At 42.1% G+C, this 25,278-nt stretch overlaps 1 protein-coding gene across 1 annotated transcript; it reads right to left on the reverse strand.

Annotated features, from left to right (window-relative positions):
- Positions 1-711: 711 nt before the first annotated feature.
- Positions 712-1,521, reverse strand: LOC137641050 (uncharacterized). The gene has a single exon (XM_068373499.1). It carries the CDS (start codon positions 1,519-1,521, stop codon positions 712-714), a length of 810 nt encoding a protein of 269 aa, XP_068229600.1.
- Between the last annotated feature and the right edge of the window lie 23,757 nt (positions 1,522-25,278).

The raw sequence follows: 25,278 nt of genomic DNA on the forward strand, positions 1-25,278 counted from the left end.
TTCTCTCAAACACGTCTGCTCCCGACGCCTAACACTGTTTGAAAGACCCACCTGCCGCTTTCCCAAGCGCTTGACAGAGAGGTGGCGGGAGAAGGACCGATGGTTCTTTTGTTTTCTTTTGTTACTAACATATAAAAGGTGTCCCCATAATTATTGTTTCTGACGGAAACTTCCTCATTTTAATTTTCTTATTATTTTATATAGTGTACGCCGCTATTAGTGACCGATATTTAATTACAAATTTTGGATTTACCACGAACAGTCATTCAAAGTTGCGCAGGGAAAAGTGAGATTTCCAAGAGTGAAATTTCCCTGAGTGAAATTTCCCTGCGTGAAACTTCCCTGCGTTTATACCCGCTCCTTTGAAACCTCTTGAGCACAAGGGGGTTCAACACCTTATCGCTCTGTAACGCCCATTAGATCCGTCTCCTCCTCTAAAATTAAAACAAGCTTCGACAGCGGTCTGTCGTATTCCTTGCCCTTTCTCCTGACAGTCACCGTCCTCACCAAACCATCTTTCCCTACTTTGGTCTGCACTACTCTAGCCAATGGCCAATGGCAGCGTGCTTCATTCTCCTTGACCATAAGGACTACGTCTCCTACCCTGACTTTTCGTCGCTCTTTGAGCCATTTCTGGCGCTTTTGTAACCCCAACAGATACTCACGTTTCCAACGGGCCCAGAACTGCTCGGCCATATGCTGCACCTGCTTTCATCTTTGCTTAGAGTGGCCACTTATTGCAACGTCGCAGCCTACAGGCGAATCTCCTATGTTTAAAAGCTTGTTCGGTGTGAGTGGAACTGGGTCTCTACTGTCTGAGGTGACGACAGTAAGGGGTCTACTGTTAACCGTTGCCTCCACTTCACAAAAGAGTGTGCATAGCCCTTCATTATCCAATTGCTGGGTCCCCAAGACTATATCTAAGACCCTCCTCACGGTACCTATCAACTGCTCCCATGCTCCTCCAAAATGTGAGGCGCCGGGAGGATTGAGAACAAATTCCACCCCACACCCGAGCAACTCATTGCGCACCTTGTTTCCTGCCAAGAACTCATAACTGGAGTCGAGAACTTTCCGCGATCCCACAATATTAGTGCCGCAGTCGCATCTAACTGTCTTGACCTGACCACGATGAGCCAAAAACCTCCTGAAGGCACTAATGAATGAATCTGATGTGAGATTTGAGGCCACCTCCAGTTGTATGGCCCTCATGTTCAAAAAAGGGAATATAACTCCCCAATGCTTCATCTGTGCTCTGCCTCGTTTTACGAAGAATGGCCCAAAAAGGTCCACCCCGGTTCGATAAAATGGTAGTTTCCCCGACTCCACACGATCAGGTGGTAGATCGGCCATTAGCTGCTCAATGGCTTCTCCGTGTGCCCTGCGACACCTGACACATCTACTCAGCACGCGTCGCACTGCTGCATGGCCCTTAATTACCCAAAATTTCTCCCTCACCAGGCTCAAAACATGCATTACACCCATATGGTTAGAATGCTCATGATGATACTGGATCACCATTTCTGTCAAGTGTCCCTTATACGGCAAAATATTTGTTGCCTTTCGCTTGGAGAGATATTTGCCGAAGATAACCTACCTCCAACTCACAAAAGCCCATTTCTCAGGATTGGTTACAACCTTCTTAGGAAGCTAGAGGCCCTAATAGTTCCTCCCTTCTCAAGGCTCTCTATCTATAACTCGTAATCAACACGCTGTGTTACCTGCACTACCACCGTCTCCGCCAAGCTAATAATTTCGGTGGACAAATGCATATCTAGCTCGCTGAGCAGCTGCCTGTGTTTATAAATAATGTACCTACCAAATAGCAACAACCAACCCAAAGTTCTAAGGAGCTTGATCCATCTGGAATAGTGGTGGATGATTTTATACATACCTGTTTGCCTGATGTCCATCCCAATACTGAAACTAATTATTTGGTAGCCTCTAGTTCCTGTTGGTCTTATCTCACGCTTAACTTCTAATCCTTCCACACCATCTGACATTTGAGCTGGCTCAGTTGGCCAGAAACACTCCTCCTTCAACAGAAACTCCGGCCCTTTTCTCCACCTTTCAGACTGCTTGAAACGTGTTGCATCGTCTGCTGGGTTCCACTCAGAGTTAACGTACCTCCACTCTTTCTGATCACTGCCCTCCCTTATCATAGATACACGGTTTACCACAAATGTCTGGTATCTGGCCTGATCATTCCTAATATATCGCAAGACGGTTGTTGAGTCGGTCCAATAATAGACCCCATCTACCCTGAAATCTATCATGGTCAGAATAGTGCTTCCTAGTCTTACGGCCAGTACCGCTGCACTAAGTTCTAGGCGGGGCACTGAAACATGCTTCAGTGGTGCTACCCTTGCCTTTCCCATGATGAATCTGCAAGATACATTTCCCCACGGATCCGAGACCCGCAAGTATGCCACTACTCCCAAAGCCATGACGCTTGCATCTGAGAACAAATGCAACTGTACTAGGGTGGCTGATTCCCATGGAATAACCTTCAGGCTTCTGGGCACACTTGTCCCGCTGGTCTGGCTCAGCCTCTTTGCCCACGCCTTGATACGGTCCGTAGTGTCAAGGTCCAACTCCATGTCCCAAGCTATCTTTAATCGGCAGAGGTCCTGCATGATGACCCTACCCTCGATTAAAACTGGCGCCAATATTCCGAGTGGATCGTAAATCGAGGCTATGGCTGACAACAGGTCCCGCTTAGTCCTTGGAACTGATATTAGCTCTGCTCAGACACCCAATTCATTAGTGGCCAAGTCCCACTGTACTCCCAAAGCCTTTGTCTTATGTGACTCTGATCCCTCTATAAGCTCTGAGGTGCTCCTACTGTACCACTCCCTCGGGATCGATGACATAACCTCCACACAAGGGCTGCTGAACTTTGTCAATGTAAATCCCCCTTTCTTGCAGAGCTCCTTAACCTCTAACAAATTGACTAACAGTGCATCTTTGCGATCCTCGGCTCTCAAGCAGTCATCTACATAAAAATTGTTGGCAACTGTGAACCGTGCTTCCTCTGAAAATTCATTCCCAAAGTCGCTTGCCGTCTGTTTCAGCACGAAGTTTGCAATGCTCAGAGAAGAGCAGGCCCCGAACAAGTGGACTGCCATTCTCCACTCTTTAGGTTCCTCGTCAAGACTATTTTCCCACCAAAAGAACCTGAGGTAATCCCGCTGATGCTCTGGTACCCGTACCTGATAGAACATAGTATTTATATCTCCTGTATAGGTAAATAGACCTCCCTTAAACTTTACCAACACGCCCAACAGAGAGTTCATCATATCAGGTCCCTGCAATAGTAGGTCATTCAATGATGTACCCTCCACCTTGCTTGCACAGTCAAATACAACACGGACCTTGTCTGGCTTGTCTGGATGTTGCACACCAAAATGAGGAATGTACCACACATTTCCCGGGCTGGCTGCAGTCACTCGCTCAGCATAGCCTTTCTGTTGCATCTCTCTCATGAAGGCACTATACTGCTTAGCGTAGTTACCATCCTTCACTAGCTTCTTACGAAGGCTGTGCATACGGCACAATGCGATGTACCTTGTTTCTGGCAATGGCCCATGATTGCCACGCAGAGGCAATGGCACCTCGTAACTTCCTCCTACAGTTCTAACCCCTTTCTCTATTATCTCTAGCTATTTCCTGTCCTCTGCAGGCATTTCCCTTCTGTTAGATGCAACATCGTCATACTCACGATTATAACTCTCAACCAGCATGCGGTCTAACTCAAGGCGCTTGCTTGTTACTTGGATCCTATTGACATGCTCTTGACTCCTTTTGTCCTTTGCTCCACATACCACCCAGCCCAATAATGTTCGTATGGCATGGGGTTCATGGAGGCGTGTTGAATTAATAACTTCCCTTGGCTCAAGCAGGTGAGGCACATTGTTCCCAATTAATAAACCTACCTCAGCTTCTACCTCTGGGATGTAAATCTCTCGCAAGTGTGGCCAGCATTCCAGATCTCCGGACCTGACCACATCACACTCATCAATTGGTATGCGAGGGGCACTCAACACCGGGGGGAGTGTAATGCAAGTCTTGCCCTCATAGTCCAATACTGACAATCCCGAGACTAGGCTGCATGCAACTTCCCCTACTCCGTTGATGGTTTCAACATTCACCCTAACGTCCTGCCTCTCAGTGCTGCCTAGGGTCTGCATTAAAGCTTCCGAGACAAAGCATGTGGAACTCCCATTGTCCAAGAAAGCCTTCGTGAAAACCTCCCTTCCTTCCCTTGACCTAATCCTTATCGGCACAAATGACATCCCTGTACCAATGCTACCTCCTCTAACTGCCCTGAACATAGCAATTTTGTCATGTGTTCCTTCCTCCTGAGCCACTAAGGCTCTATTTGAGCGCTCAGATCCTACCACTTCTACTTCTTGGACCACTTCTACTCCTTGGACCACTTCTACTCCTTGGACCACTTCTACTCCTTGGACCACTTCTACTCCCTGTGTCGATGCAACAGAGTTGGGTGATTTCCCTTTCATATGTTACAACTTTTCCTGTTTCTGCAATACTGAGACCTATGACTGCTTTTCAGACAGCCAAAACAGAGCCCCAACTCACTTATGGCTCCCAGTTTTTCCTCAGGTCTCATTTGAGATATTTGGTGGCATTCATCCACTATATGGGGTCCTGTACAGTACCAACATGAAAGCGGGGCAGTTCTGTTATATGAAACTTTCCTAGCCTTAGTTGAACACTCAGCCTTGCTTGGTGCTTTTCCTTCTCCTACCCAAGGGGTGTCTTCCCTTCTGCCCCTCTGAAATAGGTTCAAGACCCTAGCCTCTCCTTCAATAAAACTTACCAAATCATCAAACGACACAGTCCTCTTTTTTTTCTCAATAATCTTATCAGCAACTCTACACCATCGAGTCTGCACCCTAAAGGAGAACTTGCTAAGGATCAACCTCATTGTTTTTGGATTTTGTAATTCGGCAATGCCATGAGGGACGCACGAAATTGCATTCCTGCAAGTTTTGAGTGCCACCGAGTACTCGTCATACTCCTACGCGTTGTTTTCCCTTATATCTTTCCATTTAATGATCTTTTCCACAAACGCGGTGGCTATCTGTTCAAGGTTGCCATATCGCTCCTCCACCAACTTCCTTGCCTGCTTATAGCCCTCTGAAGCTTCTAAGTGGATGCAAGATGCCACAATATCATTTGGCATGCCTGTCGTGTATAAATCCAGATACCTCAGCCTTTCCTTATCATTCGTCAACTGGCTACTAAAGACTTCATCAAATGAGCGAATGAACTTAAAATACTTTGTACGATTCCCATCAAACTTAGCTATATCCTGCTTGGACATCAAGCTTTTAAGGCTGCAAGAGATTAGCGCCTTCATGACTTCCTTATTGCTCAAGTCCCTTTGGTCATTCCCGCCCGAGCAACAGCATCCACTTAACCCAATCTCGGGCGCTTCCGTATTCAAATGCATGGGTCTCTCACTCCCGCATACATCAGGGTTTGTGTGTTCCCTTATCCTAGGGATGTTAGTTATTTCTTTTTCCTTCTCCTTCAGGTCTCTTAAAGCCTTCTCCTCTGCCTCCACTCCAGCTAACTCTGCCTCTAAACCGAGCATCTCCCTCTTAGATTTTAGCGCTGCTTCCTCTCGCTCTATGGCGTTTATCTCCTTCATCACCCGTAATTGTGCTGCCAACCTGGCTCTAGAAGCAGCTAATAATACACGTCTGCTCCCAGTAGAACTCGCGCGCGACCGCTGAGATCTCCCGGAAGCAACAGATTGCATACCAATGACTGATGCGCTATCCCCCAAATTTAAATGTCCTTCCTCTTCCCTGGGCTCTTCAGTGCACTCGCCTACCTTATGGCCCTGATTAACCCCACTATCCTGCCTAACCTCAAGTCCCTGCAAAAACTCCTGTACCTCTACACCATCCTTCTCTAGGGCCTCACTTAGACACTGACACAATTCAGATTTGTTCCCTCCTTTTGGGAGGCCTCTAACTTCCAACTCCTCTCTCAATTGCGCAACCTTTAGGGTCTCCATTTTCCTAGGCCCCGTTCTGGCACTCCCTATGAGCTAACAAAATTCCCTAGTTGAATCGTAGCTGACCTAACCGATAAGTGGCCGAGAACCTGCACTACTCAATGAAGACCACTAACAGTACCTATGTTGCGACTGCCTAAATCCTCTAAGCCTAGAGAGCAATCCCTAAATGTATCAATGTCTCGTGGCCCAGCCTCCTACCTGAAAGAACTCCTATTTGACATGTCCTAGCCTTTACCTGAAAGATCTCCTACCTGAAATAACTTCTATTTGACATATCCCAGCCTTTACCTGAAATAACTTCTATTTGACATATCCCAACCTTTACCTGAAAGAACTCCTACCTGAAATAACTTCTATTTGACATGTCCTAGCCTTTACCTGAAAGAACTCCTACCTGAAATAACTTCTATTTGACATATCCCAGCCTTTACCTGAAAGAACTCCTACCTGAAATAACTTCTATTTGACATATCCCAACCTTTACCTGAAAGAACTCCTACCTGAAATAACTCCTACCTGAAATAGCTAAACCCCTCCTTGTTATACCTAAGTTCTAATACCATGCAGCATGCAGCAAACTAACATCTGTCAAACTGAGAACTCTAGTGACCATTGGCTTAGGATTACAGCACCCGTAACCGACGTTGGAAATGGTTTCTTCATATAGATAATCCACAAATTAGTAAAGTTAAATTGGGTAACCGTAACGTTACGTGCTAAGTTCTCATTTGAATGGGTTCTAAATTGGATCTTCCAAGAAATATTTTCATGCCACACACAGAATAAACTTATGTATTAAAGCAAAACTGTGATACCATTAACCTAAACCAGTTATGAGGACCTATAGACGATTATTCCCAAACCAATACAGAACCAAGGGACCACATTATAAATATTCCACAAGGTTTCCCTCGACGATCAGATATTACTAAATCAACTCAAAATACATGAATAATGACCTGAGAACCCAACATTCTGACTTTCTCCAAGTCTTAATGCACTACACATATCGGTTCCTGCTCACCTTCGAGATATTTGCCTTACAAATAAACTACTCAAGTTCAAATGCAAAATTTCCATGCTATTTTTAATTAAACATCAACTCCTCTGTCATAAAAAAAAATAATTGTCACTCCAAAAAATATTACACTACAGGAGAATTTCCTCGATGAACTTCGTCAATATCTTATATTTATAAGATAATCACGCATTGCAACTTACGAAATTTAATCCCTCATAAATCTGAGTCCTGTGAATGAAATCTTTCACTCGTGTTGACAGCAACCAATCTTAAACATGAGCAGTTAATACATAATTGCACCTATTTATATCTTATTCTTCCTTCCACTTAGCTTGTTGCATGATGTCGCAGACGACTTGTTATTTTTCTCAGCTTTCCAGAGGGACCACGTGCTCCTTCAGACTTCCACCCACGCTGTACCACAAAATGACACAAAATTTGACTTTCGCCGGGCGGCTCTTCTTTGTGGGTTATTTAGTACTCGTCGACATTTTGAATTCTTTATTTAGTCGAAGGTCACTGGAAAAATTACATACAATGAGAAATTCATATGGTGACAATTCTTCAATTAATAAAAAAAAACATATTTAAAGAAAAACCCTATTCTCTACACATTTCAAACAACATTATTGGAAAACTCTATTGCTATAATTTCAGTAATGGCAATTCCTTTGTATTATATTTCTTGCATGTTACACATTTTTATTAATATTTCCAATAAAGACCTCTGGTATAATAACTTGATTACAAAATTCGTAATACTAGGTGGGTGAATCCCTTGGTTCTGCTATATATCGACTCTTTAAGAAATAAGCACTAAGCATTAATAGACATCATTAAGTCATGAGAGAATTTCACTAAATAGTTATTCGATCTGTGGCATATTTTATCTAGCTTAATCCCTTACGAGCTCTATTTTCCCTCCTTAAATTGTAAAGACCTCTTGATAACATCTCTTACTTACAATTTTGTTTGTGTCCACTGCAAAGACCGTCCAGCTCTATCCCCTCATGGGCTGCAGGCAAGTCCCTACCGAGGGTACGCCACCGTTAACACAAGCACACCCCTCACTTTATTTCATGTGTCTATATTTCATCATATTAGCAACCCTAATAGCTATTGTTATTTAAACAGCAACCCTGGCAACCCTTTTTCGTCTCTAAATCTCAGAACGCTGTGATGCTTACCTTATATTATAATTCCATCTTAAAGTCGTCGATGTGGATTCTCTCAAACACGTCTGCTCCCGACGCCTAACACTGTTTGAAAGACCCACCTGCCGCTTTCCTAAGCGCTTGACAGAGAGGTGGCGGGAGATGGACCGATGGTTCTTTTGTTTTCTATTGTTACTAACATATAAAAGGTGTCCCCATAATTATTGTTTCTGACGGAAACTTCCTCATTTTAATTTTCTTATTATTTTATAACGTGCACGCCTCTATTAGTGACCGAAATTTAATTACAAATTTTGGATTTACCATGAACAGTCATTCAAAGTTGCGCAGGGAAAAGTGAGATTTCCCTGAGTGAAATTTCCCTGAGTGAAATTTCCCTGCGTGAAACTTCCCTGCGTTTACATATATATATATATATATATATATATATATATATATATATATATATATATATATATATATATATATATATATATATATATATATATATATATATAGGGGATGGGACCATTCGCCGCCGCCGATTCGCTGCCGACAGTTAGCCACTGACAGTTAGCCACCGCCCATCCGCCTCCGATGCCATTTTACCACCGCTGATTCGCCACCGACGAAAGAATAATTGCTCCCATTATAAGCATACGGGGCCATCGGTTTTTTTTTGCAGGATAACTCTGGAAATCTAATAATTCTATAGTTTAACAAGGTCGTTTGCTTAGATTGTTTACAAGCATAACAAGCCTGTTTACTTTTTTATTTAAAAAAATATTTTTTGGTCTCCGACCCGTGCCGCCCAGTGAAAGGCTCCTTTTACATCATTTCTAAGGTAAAAACTGCTATGAATTTACCAGAGAAAAATTTGTATAGGAATGCTAGGTTGAACCCAGCTCGCTCACCTTAATAAGGTGTCGGTATAATACTAGGGCATGAATAAATCACAACCAGAGGTCTCGCACCATTTAGATATCTCCTGTCAATATCCCCGAACAGCAAGGCGCCGTTCAACATCCTAATACTACTAGCGATCCCACGCCAGTGACGTCACTCCTTTTCATAGCACGCGCTATCCATACGTATTTTGCCTCGGTGTGTGATTTTCGCTGTTTTACCTGGATTTACCTCAGGATGTCGGACTCTACCGTCACTCCATCTAAGTTAAGTACCAGATCTATGAGTTTTGAGATTTTGGAGGGGGCCTTGCCCTTATATGCTTATATTATGACAGTTTAATATTTCACGACCCCGCGTTGGGTCTTTCATGGCGCTCAGCCTCCTCCTTTCTCTCTCTCGTCGTTCTTAACGCTTTACAATGAGTCCTCCATACTGATTGTTTGTCATTATGAACTTTCTGGGTATCCACGGTTCACACACCGTGTTATTATATTATATTGATGTCCTGTTATTACGATAACAGTTATTACGATATACGTTAGCATATTCTCGTTAGGTTGGCATGCCTGGTCGCCTTCGGGCATTTCTATTTTCATTATTTTGTTTTACGCTCGCGCGCCACGGACATGCTTTTCATTATTAACGTCATTCGTTTTTCTTGCATTAGCTCGTGGGACTTTCATGAGTCAGATATTAGTTTTTCATTTTGTCGGCACTTCACTGACTCTGTGTTATGTTGGTAGCCCTGCCTGACTCCCAGCGCTGTTAGGCTTGGTTTTCTCTTGTTTCATGTTCATCCCCTCGTTTGTTTTACGATTGATGTATCGTTATTTTTTATTATTATTTTATTATTTTCATCATCCAGCATGCCTTCCTATCTTATTTTACCATGTGTTATGTTTATTATAGTGTTATTTAGTCTTTCTGCGTGATCATATCAATCGTGGGTCTGGCAGGTTGGTATACCTGCTATCGCCCCACTCCTAGCCTCCCTCCCGCCCGATACCCCCACCCCAGGGTTACCTTCCCTCTCTCTCTCCCATGTCGAGTTAGAGTCACTATGTTGCGTTATGTTCCCCCCCCCCCCGGGGCCTTTCGCTTTCTTTGCACAGGCGGTTCCCATTGATCTGTGAGGCTTGCTATTATTATTATACATTAACGTACATTATTTTACACTTTTTGTACTACTCTACCCAGTCGTAGTCATTTTCTTTCCATCGCTCATTTGGCCAACGGTCGACGGGAAGTTTTCTGCTCGGTCCGTGGTAACTTGTCATGTTATATTATTTTATTTTGTACGTGCTACTCCCTCTCGGTCCCGCACTTCACAAAACCATTAAAGATCCCTTCCCCCTCTATGGTGTCCTGCACCTCACGGACCTCACATAGATATATATATAAAGACTTTCATTACGGGATCCCCGGACGTAGCTTTTATACATTACCATCTGGTAGAGTTGTTTAGTTGAGCCCCTTGGTTGTCCCTCCGGAGCCAACGTTACGTATTATTACTTGGATTAACTTTATATATTAGTCACATATATATATTTATATATACGATCCTAGTTCTTGAGCTTCCCTTCCCCCTTTTGATATGATCACGGTCACGGTCTGACTTATTCTCATTCATAATACAGTCATAATAAAATCTTTTATCATGATATTGATATAATTTAAGCACCCGGGGCCCCCGGGCCCCTAATTTGCTTTCCTTCAAGATACTTGATGTATTTAAAAATTTTATCATGATATTGATATATATATATTTTAAGCTCCGGGGCCTCCGGGCCCCTAATTTGCTTTCCTTTAAGATACTCATGTATCTTTTATTTTACAGACTTTACGCTGTGCGATGTCGGCATGTGCCGCTGTCCTCCATCAACCCTGCGGTCATGACGTGTGCCGTTCGCACGCCCAGTGTTCTGTCCAAGTGGATGACTTAGCTGTTTGGCATCCGGAAAATTGTGTAGTTTGCTACACAGTGACCTCCACTCTAACATCTGACTCGGTGAGTGCAATTTCTTTTAACATTTATACAGACTTGTAGGAAGTTACGATTAATTTCGATGGTTTACATTAATTACGATTATTATTTTTAAGGCCACATTCCTCTGGACTTCCCGCATGCCTTTCACTTCATGTCTACGAAGTCCTTGGACTTCTCCACTTTTCTTTGGCACAAATATCCCTCGCTAATAGTCTGTTCTCTTTCAGAGCTCCCAACTTGAAAAAGATACAGCTCAGGCTACCCTCAAGGTCTGGATTGGCGGGTTCGCCCGCAACGTGAAGGCCAAACAGCCTTATATCCTCTCTGAGGAATGGTGTTCCCGTCTCTACCCCAATGCCAAAACTCCAGCTGCGGTCCCCGGACCAAGAAGAGACGGGCAGCACCCTAGCTGAGGACGTCGCTACCCTCAACCTCGATGTGGAACCCATGGCTCTGGATGATCCCGACGCAGGTAGGGACGTAGGTGAGTCAGGTGGTTCCCGGGCTAAGATTCCTCTCCCTAGCCCGGCTTTCTCTTCTACTTCTGAACACTCTTCTTTTCTAGGTTTTCCGGGGACAACCGGGACTGATCTCAGTCCCCGGCCTGTTATCCCCAAGGTGAAGGCTCATCGTAAGCCTTTATATAAGACCCACAAGTCTTCCAAAGACCACAAGTCTTCGAGATCAACATCTTCGAAGGCTAAATCTTCCTCCACCAGAGTCTCTCAAGACCCAATTGCTGTGCCCTCAACCTCTCACGGAGTAGTCCCCGTTCCGGCACCTGTCCCCCCCCCCGCCGGAATCATTTAACCCGGTGGATTTTTCTGAGAAGATGTTTGCTCGTTTTGAGTCGATGCTATCGTCTCATACACAGCAATCACAAGAAAGAATAGCTTCCATGGAGAGGCTAGTTCAGGGACTCATGCGCTCGGGGCTGCCACCGCCCCAACAGCAATACCCCATCCCCAACGCCTCCAAGCTTCCTCCTTTTAATAAGAATAACCCTTGGAGGTTAGCATTAAATGCCCCCTTCTCGGAGGGTATGTTGTCAATTGAAGGTTTCAGTACCCGGCCTCTTGCGGATTATGAATTCTACCCGCCGGGTCTTGAATTCCCCTTCCCCGGCTACGCTCGCCTCATGGAAGAGGCTCTAATTCGATTGGAAAAGGTCCCAAAGGAAACTATTATTTTTCCTAAAGAGCAGGCACAGTCTGTCTTGGTCCGCGTGTTCAATGAGTGGGACTGCTGGAACACAATGATTACAGCCTACAAGAGTTCTTATACTATGTTTGTGGCCGACGAACAAACCCCTACCCCATGTGCGACCAAGATCATAGAGACGGTCTTTGAAGCTATCAAGGAAGAGAAGCCTTTACCTCAACTCAGGGAGACCGACTTAACCTCCCTTCTCTTTCCGGGAGACAATGAATGTTGGCGGAACGCCCCAGCTACCTTCTCGGTAGGTAAGTTGAGCCCGGACTGTGCCTCGACGCAGTTCAGCGAACGGCTTCGTAAACTCCCGGAGTCTCTCATTAAATTGGAATTCGAGTCGAGGTGTAGATTCAGCAGATCCCTTATTTCGGTTGCCCTTTCTTAATTGACCGTTGCTACTTACAACGAGGAGGACCTCTTTAAGGTCCTCACTAAGTCGCTTTTGCAAAACTTTATGGCTGACGCCTATGATTTTGCAAACGCCAGGACCCGTTGTCGACGACACGTCCTATCCGAAGCCACGATTAGGCATGAACCTAATAGGCTCATCAAAGCTCCAGTCTGGGGCCCGGATCTTTTCCCAGAGGACTTAGTTAACTCGGTCCTTAGCGAGGCAGCTAGAGCCAACCAAAACCTCAAGGTTAGGTGGGGCCTGGTTTCAAAGAGGAAGTATGAGCCTACTAGTACCCCAATTCGAGGTACGAAGAGATTGAGGCCCTTCCAATCTTCCCAATTCAGACAACCTCTGCAAGTGGTTCAACCGGTCTCAGTTCAACCTGCTCCTCAAGGTCCCCAGCCTTCTACCTCAAAGGGCCAACATACAAGAGCAATACGTTCTGGTCCCTCAGTCTCAGATCGCCTCGACTTCCTTCTCCCCCGCCTGAGACGTATGAGTCTCAGGGCTCTTTCCGTGGCTACCAGCGTCACAGGGGCTCCAGGGGTGCCTTTCGTGGCCGAGGTGGCGGAAGGGGTTACCACCGAGGCAAGTCTTTCCGCGGAAGCAGAGGAGGCAAATCATCCTCCAACCATTGAGAAATTGCAGGTAGGAGGGAGATTGTACAAATTTCGGGACCATTGGAAGTTCAGCAATTGGGCTTCCAGCATCATCTCAAAAGGCCTAGGGTGGAGCTGGATACAGGGACCTCCTCCACCGAACAGCTTTTACCAACTACCAACGTAAGAACTACGTTCCTTCACAAAAGATCTGCTACGAAAGAATGCAATCCAAAGCATACGTCGCTTAAGATTTCAAGGGCGCTTGTTCAGCGTGCCAAAGAAAGGCTCAGACAAACGGAGAGTAATCCTGGACCTGTCTCGTTTAAATTCCTTCATTCGTTGCGACAAATTCCATATGCTTACCATCTCGCAGGTGCGGACCTTACTTCCTCGTGGGGCCGTCACCACCTCCATCGATCTGATAGATGCCTACTATCACGTTCCAGTAGCAAGGCATTTTCGTCCTTTTCTGGGCTTCAAGCTAGGCAAACAAGCCTACGCATTCAAAGTGATGCCATTCGGGCTCAACATAGCACTCAGAATCTTCACCAAACTAGCAGAGACAGTAATTCAAGAGCTTCGAACTCAGGGGATACAGGTAGTGGCCTATCTAGACGATTGGGTAATCTGGTCAGACAATGCCCAGAATTGCCGCATAGCAACGAACAAAGTCCTCACCTTCCTTCGACAACTGGGATTCCAAGTCAACCTCGAGAAATCCCGCCTGGTCCCGGAGACCAAGTTTCAACGGCTGGGACTACAATGGGACCTGTGCTCCCATACGCTGTGCCTCCCCAAAGCCAAAAGGAAGGAGATAGCGAGGAATACAAAACAATTTCTCAGGGAAAAGTTGACCTCCAGAAGGAACCAAGAGAGGATCCTAGGTTCCTTACAGTTCGCCTCCGTGACAGACATCGTCCTAAGGTCCAAACTTAAGGACATAAATAGAGTGTGGCGCTCCAGAGCAACCGCAAAACGCCGAGACAGACGAGCTCGCCTTCCCCCAATCCTGAGAAAAAGTCTGCAGCCTTGGACGAAGATCAAGAATCTTTCCAAGTCGGTTCCCTTACAACATCCGGTCCCGGGACTCGTCGTTCACACAGACGCCTCCTTAACAGGGTGGGGAGGTTACTCCCAACACAAGAAAGTCCAAGGGTTATGGTCACCGGTCTTCCAACAAATGCACATCAATGTCCTAGAGGCCATGGCAGTCTTCCTCACTTTAAAACGTCTCAATCCAGCCAGGAATCTCCATATCAGACTGGTTCTCGACAGTGCAGTCATAGTACACTGCATCAACAGAGGAGGCTCCAGATCGGCCCAAATAAACCATATCATGTTGAAGATTTTCTCCATGGCGGCATTGCACGAGTGGCACCTGTCAGCAGTCCATCTAGCAGGAGTCCGGAATGTGGTAGCGGACGCACTTTCCCGGACGACTCCGCTAGAGTCGGAATGGTCACTAGACAATCGATCTTTCCAGTGGATACTATCTCAAGTCCCGGGTCTCCAGGTGGATCTGTTTGCGATGGAATCCAATCGCAAACTAGATTGTTACGTAGCCCCCAACCTGGACCCTCAGGCTTATGCCACGGACTCTATGATTCTAGATTGGAATACCTGGAAGACGATTTATCTGTTTCCTCCGGTGAATCTCCTGCTGAAATTTTTGCACAAACTCAGATCCTTCTAAGGGCAAGTGGCTCTCGTAGCCCCCAACTGGCCCAAGAGCAATTGGTTCCCCTTGTTGCTAGAACTAGGTCTCCGCTGTGGCGGGATGTTGCAAAACGACCCCCACACCCTTGAATCACTCTAAACAGACCAATGTCTCCTCAATACAAACTTTCCCCTTACGTTATCAGCAGCGGGACTCTTGGACAAAAGGACAAAAAACAAACCAAAACATAACTTTAAAACTATATTTCCTAATACTAAAAACAATCACTTAATACTAAAAATCACCAACCATATTCCATAACAAAAAAAATAATCACAACTCAGTAATACAATCTTAACTTAACACAAAATAAACATTAATAAAAAAAACTTCCGCAATCAAATAAACCCTAACAAAACTTAAACGCTAAAATATACCACAACCACAAAGATAAACAGAAATATTTTATGTTTCTGAGTGGACACCTTCGTCCACACAAGGGCCAACAGTCTTTTATAGGCAACTACCACAGCTTTGTGGTCAACAATCCACTGCGTGGCAAATTGTCACCACTGCCTCCCTAATTGGGGTCCGGGATGTCATCATCGTCATCCTCATCATCATCATCATCATCATCCGAAAATTCCTTATTACAGCCGAGTCGTTACCAATTATATCCAAATCTTAAATAGCAGTCAGTTCCAAGTCCCTTATATCAAGCCAGGTCATCAATCAATATTCAAAATATCTCTCTCAAAGGAGGAATCACGGCCTGCCAAAATAAAAAAGAAAAACACTTATGAACACTCCTAACTAACTGAACTATCGCACTATAATCAAAGATAAATAATAAATTGTTCCTATCATTCACAATCACTACAAGCAAAGATAAACAAAACTGTACTTACTGTTAAAATCAATGAACACTTCCAACGCTGGTAAGAAAAAATATATAAATAGTTATCCAGCACTCACACAACTGCCTTAAGCTGCAGTCAAATAAAAAAAGCATTCGCTCCGAAACATTCACCACTGTCGTAACCTAACTAAAAACATAAACAAACAATCTCATTTGTACCAACAGTCTTTCCCACTACAAACAATCATTCGCTAACTACCCCTCTCTCTCTCTCTCTCTCTCTCTCTCTCTCTCTCTCTCTCTCTCTCAGGATTTGGCAAAAAACAAAAAATTAAAATAAAGCAAAAATAAATCCTCCACATTCCTCCCCCCTTACTTTGCCAAATCCTTCTCACACAACACTTATATTATTTTTTTTCATAACCCAGTCGCAGTCGGGAACGGGACCTCTACTCCGAGTAACTGGGCCTCCATATACTCTCTCATTCACTTCTTTCTTATCACAATCATTCGCTACATTAACACTATTCCTATCTAAATCCCTATCATCTAATATATCATGTACAATCATATCTACCTCGTTCTCATCTGGCCCTAAAATTACACTCATTTCTGTAAACAGTTCATCCATTTCATCAAAAACATTCTCAACTTTAGCAAAAGATTCATTCATGCTACTAATCATTCTCCTATCTCTCACTCTCGCATTCGTCATCCTTTCTTTTACATCACCTAAGGAAAAGCCACATACACTATAGGTATCCTTCATACTCAGCCATGATTCATCTGTATTAACACATTTATCTTCCATACACACTTGCACATTTACACCCTTGTCATACTTATTTCTTTTGTCACTTTTACTTATGAAATTTTCCCTTTTTTCATCCTTACTTAAAACTTTCAAACGCCTCGTTTTCCTATATTCAACTAACACTAATTGTTTATTTTCCAGCCCTAATTTCTCATGCATACTAGATTCATACTTGCTCATTTCCAACCAATTATTCATCCCATTCTCACAAACATTGATCCTATTCCTTCCGCACACACAGAAGGACTCACCCAGCTGAACCCTCTTACACTCTAGTTTCCCGAACATCCTGGCTGACTTAATCCCTTCTTCCTACATACTCTAGCTACATGCCCATCTGCACCACATTCACTACACTTACCCCGCGGCTCCTTGCACATTCTAGCATAATGACCATCCTTACCACAATTACCACAAATCACATTCATACGATTACTACGACCTCCACTCGCTACGTGCCCAGTCAAACCACACCGATAACATTTTACCCCTTTCTCTTTCTTGCACTCGCTAATTCTATGCTCTACCTCACCACATCCAAAACAAGCACCAAGAGCCCATCTACATTCATTCTTCTTATGTCCTGCTTTCCCACATCTATAACACTTCTCTTGACGGATACAACTACCTGACCTACCTTGCGGCGCACTAGCACTCCTATCCCTCCAAACCTGATTCCCTTGCCTAAACCCTTCATTTGTCCTTACAGGTATTCCCACCTTACTCGCCCTAACACTCCTATCTACTACACTATCAGCTACCCTCATCGGTCCTCTCATAACAGCATCTCTAAAACTAACAAATTCTGGCACACTTTCCTCCATTCCAGTTCTTACACTCACAGATTTACTTTCTTTCATACATCTATCCAACTCGTAATCCTCAACTATCTCTAAAATATCATCCCATGTCAATCTTTCTTTCGTCCACCTCATTTTCTCCTTCCGTTTCAAATTAACAAACTCGGCAACATTCTCGGGTACAGTAGCCCAAAACTTCTTCATTAACTCCTTATTCTCATTTATACCTTCATCCCCATACTTCTTCCTAGCTAAAGTTTCCAACCTACATACATACATCGATATCGCTTCTCCTGCATTCATCCGTGCTTCATCAAAATCATTATTACGCTTATACTTAACACTCCCTTTCATACGTTTTACCTGCTCAATTATTCTCTTTTTCACACTTTCATAATCAACGTCACCTACACTCATTATCACTCCATACATCGTCAACAAATACCCAGTCAAATATTCTCCTGACTCCCTAGCCCAAACTCTTTTACTATCACCATACTTATCCTGACAATACCTCTCATACTCCTTGAAAAATTCATATACATCCCTACTACTATGCTCATTGAACCTTTCACACCGAGGTACCTCTCTCATAAATACAGTCTTACACACATCAAGTTCATTCTCACTGCTATCATCACTGCTACCTTCCTTCTTGTTTCCTACTTCCTCGCTAGAGTATAAAGAATCTAATTCCACAGTCATACTCCTATCCTTGATCATACTCTTCCTACCCTTTTTCTTACTTACCACTTTCACCCATTCACGATCATCCTTGCTATCATCCTGACACTTTTTCTCCTCTTTCTTTACATCACTTTTACCTTTCTTATTCTTCCTATTACATTTTTGTTCATCCTTACTATTCCTAATTCCCTTATCTTCAATCTCACTATCACTATTACTATTACTATCACTATCACTTCCTTTCCCATTATCATTAAACTTAGCCTTCTCATCCACTATCAACCCATTACCCGAAGCTGAGGACACTCCTCCGACTGCACCTTCACCCATTATAGTTTTCATCATCCCCATGACTTGCCCCATCATAGCTTCCAATCGGTTCTCCATTCGTTCCTCATTCTTTTTCATCCTCATCTCAACAGATTCTTCCACTCTCTCTACAGTTCCCTTCAACTCCCGAAGCTCCTTCTGCATCGCCTCATTCTCCGAGTTCAACCTCTCATTCTCTACTAGCAACCTCTCCTCACGCTCCTTACTCAGCCAAAATTCCTCCTTCAAAACCCTTAATTGTTCTTCCATTTTTCATCAACCTGTTCTTCAGCCTTAAATCTAATTCCTAATCCTATCAGTCCTTTGTCAAAGAGTCCAGCTTCAATCCCACCTCGGCTGTCCCTGTTCGGGCGCCAAAATAATGTGGCGGGATGTTGCAAAACAACCCCCACACCCTTGAATCACTCTAAACAGACCAATGTCTCCTCAATACAAACTTTCCCCTTACGTTATCAGCAGCGGGACTCTTGGACAAAAGGACAAAAAACAAACCAAAACATAACTTTAAAACTATATTTCCTAATACTAAAAACAATCACTTAATACTAAAAATAACCAACCATATTCCATAACATAAAAAATTATCACAACTCAGTAATACAATCTTAACTTAACACAAAATAAACATTAATAAAAAAAAACTTCCGCAATCAAATAAACCCTAACAAAACTTAAACGCTAAAATATACCACAACCACAAAGATAAACAGAAATATTTTATATTTCTGAGTGGACACCTTCGTCCACACAAGGGCCAACAGTCTTTTATAGGCAACTACCACAGCTTTGTGGTCAACAATCCACTGCGTGGCAAATTGTCACCACTGCCTCCCTAATTGGGGTCCGGGATGTCATCATCGTCATCCTCATCATCATCATCATCATCATCATCATCCGAAAATTCCTTATTACAGCCAAGTCGTTACCAATTATATCCAAATCTAAAATAGGAGTCAGTTCCAAGTCCCTTATATCAAGCCAGGTCATCAATCAATATTCAAAATATCTCTCTCAAAGGAGGAATCACGGCCTGCCAAAATAAAAAAGAAAAACACTTATGAACACTCCTAACTAACTGAACTATCGCACTATAATCAAAGATAAATAATAAATTGTTCCTATCATTCACAATCACTACAAGCAAAGATAAACAAAACTGTACTTACTGTTAAAATCAATGAACACTTCCAACGCTGGTAAGAAAAAATATATAAATAGTTATCCAGCACTCACACAACTGCCTTAAGCTGCAGTCAAATAAAAAAAGCATTCGCTCCGAAACATTCACCACTGCCGTAACCTAACTAAAAACATAAACAAACAATCTCATTTGTACCAACAGTCTTTCCCACTACAAACAATCATTCGCTAACTACCTCTCTCTCTCTCTCTCTCTCTCTCTCTCTCTCTCTCTCTCTCTCTCTCTCTCTCTCTCTCAGGATTTGGCAAAAAACAAAAAATTAAAATAAAGCAAAAATAAATCCTCCACACCTCCCCCGGGGGATTCCCAATCCGGTGCTAACACAGACAGTACAAACTCACAATGTGTTCGCTTCCGCAAGGATTCTGAATGCCCTAAATTTATGGACTTCATGAAGTTCGCAGCCCAACGAGGTGCAAACATCGATCCTTTGAATACTATTTTCCTGGAATCTGACAAAAGGGAATCTACTCTCCGTCAATATGACTCAGCTGTCAAGAAATTAGCTAAGTTCTTGAAAGATTCCCAAGTTGAGAAAATGACGATGAACCTAACTGACATTTTTCAGAACTCTCTTCGAATCAGGCCTGGCAGCCAATACAATTACTACAATCAAGTCAGCCTTGAAAAAGATCTTCCATATTGGTTTTGACATTGATCTAACGGATTCATATTTCTCATCTATTCCGAGAGCTTGTGCCAGACTAAAACCTTCAACTCGCCCTAGCGCAGTTTCCTGGTTTTTGAACGATGTTCTTAAGCTAGCCTCTGACACCCCAAATGAATCCTGTAACTATATGGCATTATTAAGAAAGTCACTTTTTCTTTTTAGCCTGGCCTCTGGCTCCAGAATCTCAGAATTGTCAGCCTTATCTAGAGACCCAGGTCATATAGAGTTTCTCTCTTCGGGTGAGGTCCTTCTTTCCCCTAACAAAGTTTTCCTAGCTAAAAATGAGGACCCCCAAAACAGGTGGTCTCCCTGGAAGATTGTTCCACTTCCTCGGGATCCATCCCTGTGTCCAGTTACCACCCTGAAATCCTATTTAAGTAGAACTTCCACCACAACCATGGAGGAACTATTACCCTTAAGGGAATCAGACAACAAATTCTTTATTTTATTAAACAAGCTAATCCTGAATCATTCCCACATGTCCATGATATTCGAGCTGTGGCTACCTCAATTAATTTTTTCCACCATATGAAATTTGATGAGCTCTCAAAACATACGGGTTGGAAGTCCCCTAAAGTTTTTAAGCGCCACTACCTAAAACCTTTAGAAGCTCTTAGATTTGCCACAGTAGCTCCAGGGAATATAGTTCCTCCTGAAGGTACTGAGTCCTAATCACCACGTCTTGCTCTATCCTCTTTCCCTCCTGCCTGGCTTACCTATTGTTCCTACCTGTTTTGTTTACCATACACCCTTATGGTGTATTATTTTATTATTCATTGATCAATTTCACGAATTGTTTTGATTTCACTTGTTCTTAAAATCCCCGAGCTGATTTTATTTTTGTTATGTTAAATCTTTGTTATGGATTTACTTTTGCTTGGTTCTCTCTATCATCCCCTGATGGGATTTTGTACAGTGCTCATATTCATATCTATGATTGAATTTTTACCTTTGCATTTTTGATTACCAAGCTTGATTACCACTATTCATATCTGCTGAATTTTACCTACGGGTTTCATTATTGAATTGTTTACCATGTCTATTTATCACTGTCATATACATGTTGATCTATTTTTACGGGATTCCTCATCCCTCCCTTTTGATATTAAAACTCATCAGCTATGTTATTTTTGTGTTATTCTCTACTCAGGTAGTTAGCCATATTGGGTCCCCATTCTCTGGTACGATTTCACTGGGCGGCACAGATCGGAGCCCAAAAAAGGGATTTTGACGTAGGAAAAATCTATTTCTGGGCGAGAGACCCGTGCCACCCAGTGAACCCACCCGTCCCTCCCTGATTGGGCCCCAATCTGGGGTGCTATAAGGAGTGACGTCACTGGCGTGGGATTGCTAGTAGTAGTAGGATGTTGAACGGCGCCTCGCTGTTCGGGGATATTGACAGGAGATATTTAAATGGTAGCGAGACCTCTGGTTGTGATTTATTCACGGCCCAGTATTATACCGACACCTTATTAAGGTGAGCGAGCTGGGTTCAACCTAGCAATCCTATACAAATTTTTCTCTGGTAAATTCATAGCAGTTTATACCTTAGAAATGATGTAAAAGGAGCATTTCACTAGGCGGCACGGGTCTCTCGCCCAGAAATAGATTTTTCCTACGTCCAAATCCCTTAAATATTTTCTTAATATTTATATTAGTCTTCCTCAAGCCCTCAAAATGGAAACAGATATTCTTTCCAAACGCGGAAAATAGAAATTTCACCATGATGGTTTTATTTACGTTTTTGATAAATCATCCAAGAGTGATCTAAGCATCAAATTTTGGCGCTGCAAACAAAGGGAAAGATGCAATGGACGGATCCACACCAGGAATAGCAATGTGATAAAGAAAATAAATGAACACACTCATTCGGCCTCTGCAGCAAGTGTACAAGTTGCTAAGGTAAAAGTAAATTTAAAACGCGGTGCAGAAAAATCACAAGAAGTACCTAGTTTTCTTATAAATGAATGTATATCTGGTGCGCCTTTATCAGTGCAAGCATCATTACCAACGTTGGGCAGCATGAAGAAAATAATTAGACGAAAAAGCAATGATATTAGCTTAGCGCCAGCAAATCCTACCGATCTTCTGCAGTTGGCCATTCCGACTGCATATAAAATGTATAAACCTGATAACTTATCGGAAGAAGGGTTTCTTTTGGCTGATAGTGGTCTAGAAAATAAACTTATCATTATATTTGGAACGAAATCCTGGGTACATTATTTAGTAGAATCGACATGGTTTGTTGACGGTACATTCAACATTGCCCCTATTTTATTCTCGCAAGTATATTGTATTTTGGCAAAAAAAAAACTTGATGGTGTTCATCCAATTCTGTATATCTTTCTAACAAATAAGCAACGTTCAACTTACCTACACATGTTTGAAATGGTTAAATCATTGGTACCTAATATAAGACCGGAGTGTATCCATTGTGACTTTTAACAAGCAGCTATTAGTGTTATGACAGAATGCTTTCCGGGAGTCCAAATAAGGGGATTTTTTTTTTTTTTATTCAGCACAAAGCATGTAAAGACATATAGCTGCAGTCGGAGCCACTAGGCAGTACAATAATGACCCTGATTTTGCTTTAAAAGCCAAAATGATACTTGCTTTGGCTTTTGTACCACATTGTGACCTTGACATCTACACAGAAGCACTTTCTGACTTTTTGCTTGAGGAACTCATGCCAATATTAGATTGGTTTGAATATAATTATATTGGTATCTACAATAGGCGCAGCAGACGTCGAAGGCCATCCTTGTATCCCCATGATATATGGTCGCAAAATGAAACTACTTTAAATGATGAAGATCGAACAAATAACCACGCAGAAGCTATTCATCACAGAATTGCTTTTAAATTTGGAGCTAACCACCCAACCATATGGAAATTTATGGAAACTAATGAAATTACAAAAGGGAAGAGATTTATATATGGAACAACTGATAGCAGGACGCAGACCACCATTAAAGCTGAAAAAATATAGAAGCTCTGATGAAAGAATAAAGAAAATTGTTCTCGAGTACAACAATGAAAGAGGCGCTTTGGAATATCTCAAAGGAATAGCCCATAACTGTCAAATGAACTAAAGTTTCTAATTTTTTCAAGGTGCAAACCAATATAATTTTTTCACTTGTTCGTAAACAGTAAAATGTTTGAGTTACTTTTAACTTTTTTACATATTTACATAATAATATGTTTATTTTTTACATTTCTTTTATTTACACTTTACAGTAGAATAGTTAAAACTGCCAAAATAACAGAGAACTGCAGAGGGGAAATAAATAAACAGCTGTAGTTATGTTTCTGGTGGCGCAATGTCCGGCGGCTAAATGGTCCAAGTGGCGAAAAGCTGGTGGCGAACTGGCGGTGGCTAATCGTCGTCGGCGAATGAGCGGTGGCGAATCGTCACCAACCCATATATATATATATATATATATATATATATATATATATATATATATATATATATATATATATATATATATATATATATATATATACTGTATATATATACAGGAAGGTTGGGGCATCTGGAACGCCGTAGATTTGATATAAATAGGATGCAGAAAAGCCAGCGTAGCATCATACATTTATTTTCCGAATTTTCGAGACTTTGGGTCTCATCATCAGAGCTGTAAAATATACAAATTAAAAAAGACTCAGTATTAATATTAATATAAATAGAACAACGTAAAATTTAAATCATTTAAAAAATTGAACTAATAAAAAATATATATATATAAAATTAAAAAAGTGAAGAATGCTCAAGTTAGTACCTATCTCTATGGAGCTAAAAAACCGAGTGACGTGTTCTGGTTTGGAAAGGAGGACGTCAACTATGTTATATATAGAACTGTGGAAGAAGTCTGACCATTTAATGAAGGCACAAGCTGTTTGATTGTCAACGACTCCAAAACAGAGAGAGAATAGTCATTGGGCGCTTGGGTGACAATGTGAAAATCCTTATATGAGAATGCTGTTTTACATTTGTTACAATGTTCTCGTATGTTAGAAAATTCTTTGGTTTTTAAAGTACATCCCGTATGGTGACTGACTCCGAGATGAGAGTCGATTCTGACTTTGAGCAATCTCTTGGTGGCCCCCACGTATTTCCCGATCTTACATTTCGGGCAAGTAAAGCAATATACCACCAAAGATCGCATCAAAGCCGGAAGTTTATCTTTGTGGGAGAACAAAGAACCCAGGGTTTTAGGATTTTTTTCTATCAACTTAAGGTTCACAGCCGGAAAAGTTTTCTGAATGACTTTCTGTATTTGCATCTTAAATGTGTTAGACTGAATTAAAGGTACATTTAAGGTGCAAATACAGAAAGTCATTCAAAAAACTTTTCCGGCTGTGAACCTTAAGTTGATAGAAAAAAATCCTAAAACCCTGGGTTCTTTGTTCTCCCACAAATGGATGTGCAATTGTAGATAAATTCTGGATGATATTCCCATAAAATGTTACTATACCTAGAAATGATTGTAATTCCTTAACATTTTATGGTATCTTTGTTGATTACACTATTTTAATTTTCTCCTTAGTCTTGTGAATACCTTTGCCGTTAATTACAAAACCTAAGTATTCCACTGAATCAGCTTCCAAAATACATTTGCTCTTATTCACTCTAATATTATGTTCCTTTAACTTTTTCAGAATTGCCCTTAATCCCTCTCTATGTTCACTTTTATGTTTACCAGACTAAAATATCATCTATGAAAATAAATATTCCTTGCATTCCTGAAAAAATCTTATCCATAGTTTATTGCCATATGTCTGGACTACTTGCTACTCCATAAGGATATTACCTTTAAGAAATAGATTTACACTAAAGATGTTAAAAATTAAAGCATGTAAATATATTAGTAAACATATAAAGATTAGTAGATAAATGATATGTAAACTCACTATGTGTTTTTT

Source organism: Palaemon carinicauda, chromosome 5 (genome assembly GCF_036898095.1).
Source record: "Palaemon carinicauda isolate YSFRI2023 chromosome 5, ASM3689809v2, whole genome shotgun sequence".
Lineage (NCBI taxonomy): Eukaryota > Metazoa > Arthropoda > Malacostraca > Decapoda > Palaemonidae > Palaemon > Palaemon carinicauda.